At 32.9% G+C, this 9,817-nt stretch overlaps 1 protein-coding gene across 2 annotated transcripts; it reads right to left on the bottom strand.

The window, feature by feature from the left end:
- Window positions 1-2,032: 2,032 nt before the first annotated feature.
- LOC120086419 (tetratricopeptide repeat domain-containing protein PYG7, chloroplastic) lies at window positions 2,033-8,729 on the bottom strand. Of its 2 annotated transcripts, none has more exons than XM_039043057.1 (6): window positions 8,491-8,729; window positions 6,377-6,463; window positions 4,269-4,324; window positions 3,243-3,505; window positions 2,892-3,038; window positions 2,033-2,487 (listed from the first exon to the last, which is right to left on the bottom strand). In XM_039043057.1, exons 2-6 carry the CDS (start codon window positions 6,448-6,450, stop codon window positions 2,206-2,208), a joined length of 822 nt encoding a protein of 273 aa, XP_038898985.1. In that variant the 5' UTR covers window positions 6,451-6,463; window positions 8,491-8,729; the 3' UTR covers window positions 2,033-2,205. The 2 variants fall into 2 exon arrangements, with proteins under 2 accessions (XP_038898985.1, XP_038898984.1); XM_039043056.1 differs by having other exon boundaries at window positions 4,269-4,320; window positions 8,491-8,728.
- Window positions 8,730-9,817: the final 1,088 nt, after the last annotated feature.

Here is a 9,817-nt window from a genome sequence, read left to right as displayed (position 1 = left end):
GTATTTTTATGTCATAGAGAAAATATTTGCTTGATTTGCTATCTGAGTCAGGAAACTTGGGAGCCAAGCCATGCAATACTTTGAAGTCTGTTACTTTTAAAAGATGGAGAATCATTTAAAGATCCTGGGAGATATAGAAGATTGGTTGGAAAGTTGAATTACTTAACAGTAACATGACCATACATAGCTTATTTTGTAAGCAATATAAGTCAGTTTATGATTCCACCTAGAGTGTCATTGGATTATAGTACAATAAATTCTATGTTATTTGAAGGATGCACCTAGATGTGGGATCTTATATAAAGATCATGGTCATATAAAGATTGAATGTTCTTCAGATGTCAATTGGGCCAGATCAAAAGAAGACAAAAGATCAACTTCTGGTTATTGTGTTTTTGTTGAAGGCAAATTAGCTTCAAAGAAGAGTAGGAAACAAAACATAGTCTAACAATCAAGTGTCGAATCAGAAGTCAGAGTTGTGACATAATCAGTTGTGATTGGGTAGTCACATCAACTATTGATTAAGTTGGGCTTCATTATTACAGTTACGACCAAGTTGTGGTGTAACAATAAGATGTCCTTCATATTGCATCCAACCTAGTATTTCATGAGTGTACTAAACAAATTGAAATTAATTGATATTTTTTCTGAAAGAAAAAACAACATGGTTCGGTTTCCACTAGATATGAGAAAACTAAAGAATAATTAGGAGATATTTTCACAAAAGCTTTAAATGGAGTTTGAATAGAATATCTATATAACAAGCTGGACATGATTAACATATATATGCTCCAACTTGAGAGGAGTTATTATAGTATATATCTTATAGGATCTTATTAATCTTTTGTCCTTTATTATGATTTGCAGTTCTTAGTTTAGGGCTTCCACGTATGCTTATATGTATTGAACTCTAATGAATAGAATGAATGAACAATTTTCTCGTATTTTGGTCTAGCATTATAAAAAAAAAATTACAATGAAAACTAACTAAAAAGAGCCGAAAATGTAAATGGGAAGGGGAATCGAAAACGGTGGCTAGAAAGTTTGCTTGTGGTGGAAATCGTCCTCGATGTACTCTAATGATAGCGTTTGCAACTTAATGAAAATCTGCAATGTTGAGACACTTGGGATGGTGTTTCAAAGCTTTCCTTCTTTCATTCCATGTTGTGAGAAGTGCCTCGACACTCTTAACACTCCTTGATTTAGGTCACATTTATGGGCTTTAAATCCTCCATTTAATTAGCTCCTATCTTAGTGGAAAGGCTTTTTCATCTACCTCTAAACACTTGGTTCTGCAAATCACCAAATTAAACTATAAAATTCACTTGAACTAGACTCAATTTTTAACACATTTACCGTGCTATCAATAGGGACTTGCGAATCACATACGGTATGGGATTACAAACCTTGAACTATGCAATCACAAACCCTAGGGTCTATGAACAAACAACTCTACGCAAATAATAAAAATTTCACGATTTCTTTCGATTCCAATGCTAATAGGAACTTAAGAATGCTATAGTAAATCGCACAAGTGTAAACATATTTAATATTGAGGGTACAAATGAAATTTTACTCTTCAAAAAGGTTAAAAAGATGTTTCTTTTTTAGAAAAATAAAGACAAATTGTATAGAATAATTTGAGATAAAATTGAGTTTCAAAACTCAAATGTTATCTAAGGATTGATCAAAAGTATAATTTTTCCAATTCAAATTTTGTATCTAATGGACTAATTAATTTTCAAAAATTATATAATTGTCAGAGATTTATTAGACACAAAATTGAAAATTCAAGAACTTATCTATTAGACAGTTTAAAAGTTTAGAGACCAAATAAACACAACAATCAAACCCTGATTAAGATATTTGCAAATTATTATGTTAAAAACATAGTAATTATCATCATTTTTTTATTATTACTTTTTTTTTTTTAAAGTTCAACCAGGGTGTAAAGTTAAAATTCAACTATCAATCTTAATTGATGTTCAGGTGTATTTATGAATGCTTTTCTAAATACATATATCTACAAACATTTTAGAAAACAAAGCTACTCTTTTTTTTTTTTTTTTTTTTGTAAGTTACCATACACAACAACATCAAGATACTCTTTATCCATAGCTCTAATATACTCATCTAATACATTAATAAATGTAAATTCTCATTTTCAACAAAATCAGTACAGAAAAGCTACCAGGGCCATGATCCTCATCTGTTTTTAGATTTCACTGGAACTCCTTTGTACATCTCCACGCGCTCCTTCAATGCATCTCGTCTTGGACGAGCAAGTTTGTTGTTCGGATCGAAAAGAAGAACTTCTTCGAAAGCTTTCAGAGCTGCTTTGTATTCTTTCTTTTTCTCATATGCATCTCCAAGATTGTTCCAAGCTGTAACATATCCAGGTTGAAGCTTCACAGCAGTTTCAAACTGGGCAATTCCCTTGTCAAGCTTATCGTCGCGCACATAACTAACCCCGAGGGCATTGTAAACCTGCAAACATAGACGATAGAAACAATAAAGATGAGATCGTTAAATATCGGCCCAGATCATTAAATATTTACCCTTGATCTACTCAACAAGACAACTAATGCTTGGCTCCCATTTCTTTTCATGAAATTTTGCTCAATGAATTGCAACAGAGAACACATATTTATCTGAAAAAGATAAACTCATTTCCAAGTAGAACAAACCTGAAAATATGAAACTCGATGAATGGAACAACAGATTTTGGAAAGATACACGAGGAAGTGTGTTCTTGATTCATTTACATGTTAAATCACCCATCCAGTTTCGATTAAAATCAACGAAAACAAAGTGGAGAATCGAAGTTTCTACATGATAGGAGACTCTTGATATTCTAAGATTCAGAAGTCAGTGAGCTAGCAGTATCAAACCTGCGCAAGATCTTGATCGTCCCCATCCCACTTATCGATTGCCTGAAGCAAATACTTCGTGGCCGCAGGATAAAACTTCCTCCTCAGCATAACTGCACCAAGTTCAAAATATTCCATAGCACTGGCATCACCACTTCTCACTTGTTCCTGTCCAACAAATAATAGGGACGAAAAGTGCATTAGCAGAGCTAGACTATCGACGTCTTCCCCTAATCGCCTGCTTCAAGGGGTGATTTCAAATGCATATTTAAAAGCTCAGTATACGTTCATGGGGCTTTCAGAGACTTAGTACACAGGTATGCCGAAAGTGAACAGTTGACCATTACAAGATCTGTAAATGTGGACTCTTACTTGCAGTTCTTTAGCAGAAAGATCGAGTTCTCTACGAACAAGAACTTGGCGTATGACAAAGAAGGTACCAACCCCAAGAAGACCTAATAATAATAATAGATAAGATAGCTGTATTCCTAATTCAAATAACTCCCCAATCTCGTAAACTGCATTCGTTTTCATGTCTTCCCTAGCAAATGCTGCTTCAGCAGAAATCAGCCATAAGGATTGCCCTGATGAGAAAGCAGATACAAATAATGCTAGGCCTTTTTCTGGTTGACTATCTGAAAAAATGAAAAATGTTCTTCAAACATTCACCACTAAAAATATTAAAGTAATAAATTTAAAAGCTAATTATTTTTTATGTATTTTATAATTCTTTCAAGTGAATAACAAACATTAGGCTAACAGATGTTCACAAGGGGAAGGAAACTCAAATTCATAAATTCTGAATAGTTTCAGGGAAAATAAAGTGCAATGTGCAGGTTAAAGACTGGATATGAACATCTTAAATTGGGTTGTTTTTGTTGGTAACGTGAATATCTTAGAGGTCAATGTTTCAAACCATTGTGGTTAACGGTTAGCAGTACCATTATGATAGAGGTAAGATATTATCAGGGAATTAAGAGTATATTAGTCATTATTCCGAGTAGGGGGAGATGAAGGTAGACACTGGCTTAGATGGTTTAGGTTCGAAAATACTCTGAGAGTTGCAGTATTTCTTTACTTTTTATCTTTCAATACAATTTTAGTCCCTTGTTCTAATTACTGAATAACCTAGTTTAGTGAGGTGACCTTAGTCGGGATGCATAGGGAAGTCAACCTACGAGCACGGAATCTAGTTTGATATAGCTTGCACTGTATATATGAATGTAGTTTAATAATTTATGTATCAAATCTAGTTTAAAGAAGTATTGATAAAATTGTGAATCAACATGTGTATATTTTGAATTAAGTCGTAACCTACAGACCACTTGAAAGGCATCGGCCACCAAATTAATGAAAATGATTTAATTACAAAGAATGTTGAATCAGAGAACAAATTACTCTCAAACATTGTTGACGATTGAGATTCCATTGCCAATTTCCCTTGAAACATCTGCCTTCATCCAGTGTAGGAAAAAAAAAGAAGTTAATAATGAGACAATTTGAAGAATTCTCAATTCAATGGAGGAAAATATATCACCTTATGGAACATATTAATTAGAGTTGATTTCAAAAATGGAAAATTTTATGCACAACTTAAATATAGCCCATTTTGTGTAGTAACAAAATTAGAAAAAATCAGTTACAATTGTCTAATATTTATTGAGGATTTCGAAGGCAAGGAATGTGGCAGTGTGTTACCAAGGTGGAGGGCGGATAAAAGTGAGATTTTCATCCATAAATATGCGAAAGAAGGTTCTAAGATTCATTGAAGATGAATATGGGAGACTCTTACAGTGGGCATAGAAGACCAAAGATTTGGAAGATTGTTCGGAAGCTTGTATTGAAGTAGGAAAGAACTTCTGTAGATTCATTCCTCGTGAAATTGTAATTCTAGCAGCAGGAGAAATGAAAGAATGCAAGGTGGTGACGTGTGTTCGAGAATATTTACTGGCTAGAAAGGGGTGGAAGGTCCATGGCATGTAAAAGGAGGAAACTTCAATATTATATGATAAAATCAAGGGACCCCATCTATTGGACATCAAGAGAACGGTGGATTAAGGAGTATTTCAGTTGGATGAATGTTACAAATAATTAGGATAAGGATAATAAAAGGATTAAGAATACTGATATGGTAGACAAAAGGCAAAGAGGTGTCTAATAAAGTTACATACGCAGGCTCAAGGAAGGAAAAATTGCCAAATTTCTAGGGAGTGGATGGCTGTTTGGAGGAGAAGGCCCGGTAGAAAAAGCTTTAACGTCAAAGGTGTAGGCCTGGTAGGGTTAGAGGACTTCAATGAAAGAAAAAAGGAGTAACTAGTAAGAAAGAAAGGGTTGGACCACATTTTGCATTGGAATAGATGGGTCCAAACAAGAAAAGGAATTGTCTAATTAGGGGGTATATTTTTTCAAATAATGAAGGCAAATGGTTCGAAGGTAAGTTTAAGTAGCCTTGAGAAAACTATTTGAGGACCCAAGTTAGCTTTAACGGTGAAGAAGGCAGGTTTTAGAGAAGTGCTTAGTGAAGGGGGCGTGGAATGTTTTCAAAAGCATCTTGAAAGAAAGAAAGGGACGTCAGGACAGTGAGGTGAAGTTTGTCCATATGTTGAGATTTGACGTTAATGACACTGAAAGAATACAAGAAGAGGAGATCTAATCTGTTATGGAGAGGAGCAGAAAGTTTTGAATGAGAAGAAATTTCTACAGCTATGATGCTAGTGGAGAAAGAAAAATGTTTGCTAATGGACAAGTTAAGCTGGATTAAAGAAGGATAAAAATACAAGATTTTAAAAAATATTTGGCTATTGTTGGTGAGAGGGGAAAGTAAATGTTTGCTAATGGGCAAGCTAATGGGCAAGTAACAATAAGTAAATGATACTGTTAAGGTCTAATTACTAGTTTAGTCTCTAAACTTCAAACTTTCAAGGTTGTGTCAAATAGGTCCCTGTATTTTAAGAAGTATCTAATAGATCCTTAAACTTTCAGTTTTGTGCTTAATAAGTTTAACCACTTTAAAAGTATTTAATAGGTCTCTCACCTATTAGACATTGTTTAAATTCACTGACTTGCTAAATAAAAGGGTCTTATTTAACACAAAATTCAATTCCATGAGTTTTCAAAAATGTTAAATTGGTTTTGGATATATTAGTCATAAAAATGAAAATTTAGAGATCTACTAGATACTTTTCAAATTTATGGATTTATTAGACATAAAGTTAAAAGTTTAAGGACCTAGTAGACACTCGTTAAAGTTTAGGGACCTATACACAATTCTAAAAGTATAAGGGCCAAATTGAGTAATTTAACTTATTGTTTAATGACCCAACTATCATCTAGACAATTATGAAAACCCAATGACCCAGGAGCCACCTGAAGAACTACAGAACCCTTAAAAAATTCAGTAATTCAAAATATGTTAGCTGATTGTTCTTTAATAATGGAAAATTCTAGTTTTATTAGTTACAAAAATATGAACTCAATAAGTCAATGCTTTTTGAACAAATGCATACCTGAAGTTTAGAAAGCCTCCCAACATTAAGTCTACAGCTCTTTCTAACGTTCCGCAAAATTGGTACGTCAACATGATGCATAATTTCCTACATAGGATTCAGGAACAAAATCATTAGAAGTAATTGAAACGGTCAGAGTCTCCACTAGAGAACAGGCTTGGAGAAACAGAAAAAGGATATTACCTTAAAGGTGCATTAAAGTGTCAATTAGAAAACAAGTGCCACAAAGAAACAAAGAATTAAATAAATTTCAGGCTTTTGTTGAATCTAAACAGATTAAGAGTATATTTGGGAGTGATTTTGAGATGGTCAAAATCACTTTTTCTCTTGTCAAAATCAATTTTCCTTAAAATGATGGCGTTTGGCATGAGCTAAAAATTGATTTTAGAAAAATCTAAAATCATTTCAAATTGATTTTGGAGGAATTAGTTGATAGGTGATTTTTGTTAAGTGATTGATCGGGAATCAGTCCCAAAATAGTTATCTAATTCATTTTTTGTTAAAATATTGTCAATGAGCTATTTGTGAAATCATTTTTTTAATTTAAAATATTGGAGCAAAAGATGGCAGACATTGTCTGTCATTAAATTGTTAAACAAATAATTATATATGTTTTGAATTTTCTTTCAATATCTATTATAAACATTCATCTTACTCAAAATATCAACCATGCATATAAAAATTTAAGTACAATAAAATAAATAGAAATAGATATTTACCATAATTATTTAGTTAAATAATAATTTCTCAAATAGAAAATACAATTTTGAGTAATTAGGTAACTTTAAATTCACTTTTAGAACCAAACATAATAATTCAAAAATTACTTTTAAAGATTTGAAAATCACTTAAAAAAGTGTAGAACCAAACATAAATTTATTTGTTTAAAAATCAATTGTATCTAAGTCTCTTTTTCTAAAATCACTATTCCAACTATCACTCTTGAACACACTCTAAGTGTTGAACATATAATTAAAATAGCAAACTTGTTCGGACAAAATGATTCTAGAAATTTGACCTTTAAAAAATGCACAACCTAATTTGACGAATTGTGTAGCATCAGAACAATTTTCACTAAAAGCTTGAAACATATCAATAAAAGAGAAATTCTATATTTAAATGAACACAAACAAACACAGGCATGTTCAAGACCCAACAAATTCTTAGAAGTTCCAAGCGTGAGTCTGGTAAGCTTTTTAGAACAGTGAATTTTATTTTTAACCGATTCAAACCACTTTTCAAGATTTTTACAATCAAAAGTAACTTTGAAAATCCTAAAAACACTTTAATGCACCTTTACTGGAAAGAGTTTAAAGAAAATGCTTCCAGACAAAGTGCTTTTCTAAAAATCAAAACTCTGAAACAATAATTTCAAACCCCCTCAAAGATTCATCATCTTTTCCAACTCTTTGAGGACCAGCAAATTTCATTTCATAATTCAATAAATTGGGAGTTGGGGTAGAAATCTACAGAGGGTTGGTCTCACAAACGAATTATGATCGAAATCCAAGAACAAAAAGTAGTTCCCCTGCTGACATACTATCCAAAATATGAAAATTCGAATCAGAGCATCTCTAGATCACTTTTGTCATTTTCAAAATGACTCCGAAATATACCTTTAATCATTCAAAAACAATTTTGACGATATGAAAATTGCAATTAAAAGTGTAAAGTTAAATATAAAACTAATTTTGAGTGATCAACCGTGTATTTTCATAGTGATTTTAGACATGACAAAAGTGATTTTAACGATTTCAAAATCACTCCAAAACATGCCTTTACTAGCCATCGCCTTCCCCAATTCCTCAAATTTCAACCAGGATTCACCGAAGCTCACTAGCATAATATACGAACAACCCCATTTTTGTATGTTAAAGAAAACATAAATTCAAGCGCAAAACGTACTGACATACTATCCAAAATACGAGAATTCAAAAATGGAATTCGAATTTCCAGCCATAACCTTCCCCAATTCCTCAAATTTCAACCAGAATTCAATAACTGAAGCTCACTAGCATGATATACGAACAACCCCAAGTTTTGAATGTTAAAGAAAACAGAATCATCCATGAAAGAAATGTAATCATGCATAAGAAGAAAACATGAAATCTCACCTGAAGAACGAGATTGTGAGGCTTGAGCTGAAGAGACCCAAATGGAAGGAAGGAATGAGAAGGAGAAAGAGATGGCGAACGATGAAGAGACAAACTCGTCTGTAAAGCCATTTTCAGGGACATTAGGGACTCAATTTGAAGTTTGTTGATCTGGGTAATTCTCAAAATTGAAGCCAAGATGCTCTCCAATTTTGTTGGTGTGGTTTTGGGAGAGAGAGCAAGTGCCTTGCTGACCAGAAGATAATGGTAAAAATCAAATTCATAAAAGGAAGGTTGATTTTTCTCGTTTTTAGCCGTTTATTTTAATCTGATAAAATCTGGGCCGTTCATTTATCATCCGCAGGAAAAAGAGAAGACAACTAAATTCTATATTTTGAACGTAAAAAATGTTGGGGATTTCTACCTAAAACGCCTAAAGAATAGCACATATTCTTGAACATTTCATTTTTTTAAAAAAAAAATCTATTGATCTCTCTATTTTCATTAATATTTATGACTATTTACAATTTAGTCTTCACCTACGTTATATATTTACATTGTTGGGAATGTCCTAGAACTCGCAGTTCGTGTTAAACATTTTATTTTATCAATAATAATGACATGTTGATTTTGCATCTGATTATGAAAATTCAATAAACGCATCATTGGCTATAGTCTGAATGCTATAACTTTATGTAGTGACATAAATAGGATCAAGTTGACAGTATATAGCCTAAATGGTCTAATAAGTATACGGATGAAATTGGATATCTCATCTTAGTAACACTATTGGATGCGGTCCACTCTGTAGTTGTTACAAGAAGTTGTAAGGTGCTACAAACGATGTGATCCACAAATCATTCATGTTGAAACATGAGAGCAGGAGCATCCTATGCAATGAGTTTGCATATAGACTGGACCACGAAAATAGTCACTTTTCTTTATAACGACCGTTTACTGTTAAAACTGACTATTTCTTTTATTATATAACCTAGGTTAACTCAATCTTAATCCTGAGCTAGCTATGAACTCCTGTTTGTTCGGAATTATCCTTTGATCTGCAAATGGTGAGAGTAGTCCAACAACACTGCTTAATAAGCTTACCATTTTGGGGATAAGACTAGATGAATAGCTGGGGACATAGCTTTGCAAGATGGAATTCACTCCTGCCCTATTTAGGGTTAGCAGATAAGTTGTTCTCTTAAGTACTGACTCCATGTCTTGAACAATCGGGGCCTCGCCTTCTCATGATAGAGAAAGGATTTGATTCATAGAGATTATGAATCAGAATTTTTCATTAAAGGATCAGTAGAAACTTAAGGAACAAGATGTAGTCAGAGGGGTAAAA

The sequence above is a fragment of the Benincasa hispida genome, chromosome 9 (assembly GCF_009727055.1).
Source record: "Benincasa hispida cultivar B227 chromosome 9, ASM972705v1, whole genome shotgun sequence".
Lineage (NCBI taxonomy): Eukaryota > Viridiplantae > Streptophyta > Magnoliopsida > Cucurbitales > Cucurbitaceae > Benincasa > Benincasa hispida.
The sequence above is the reverse complement of the archived record's forward strand: the minus strand, read 5'-3'. Positions and strand labels throughout refer to the sequence as shown.

What these genes read in the sequence shown, in the direction of transcription:
- LOC120086419 (XM_039043056.1), bottom strand. Translation starts at nt 8,613, where the DNA reads ATGTCCCTGAAAATGGCTTTACAGACGAGTTTGTCTCTTCATCGTTCG. An exon ending in ATCGTCAACAATGTTTGAGA is followed by an intron (nt 3,506 to 4,268) that starts GTAATTTGTTCT and finishes TCATTTTTTCAG; the next exon opens with ATAGTCAACCAGAAAAAGGC. An exon ending in ACGATCAAGATCTTGCGCAG is followed by an intron (nt 2,488 to 2,891) that starts GTTTGATACTGC and finishes CTATGTTTGCAG; the next exon opens with GTTTACAATGCCCTCGGGGT.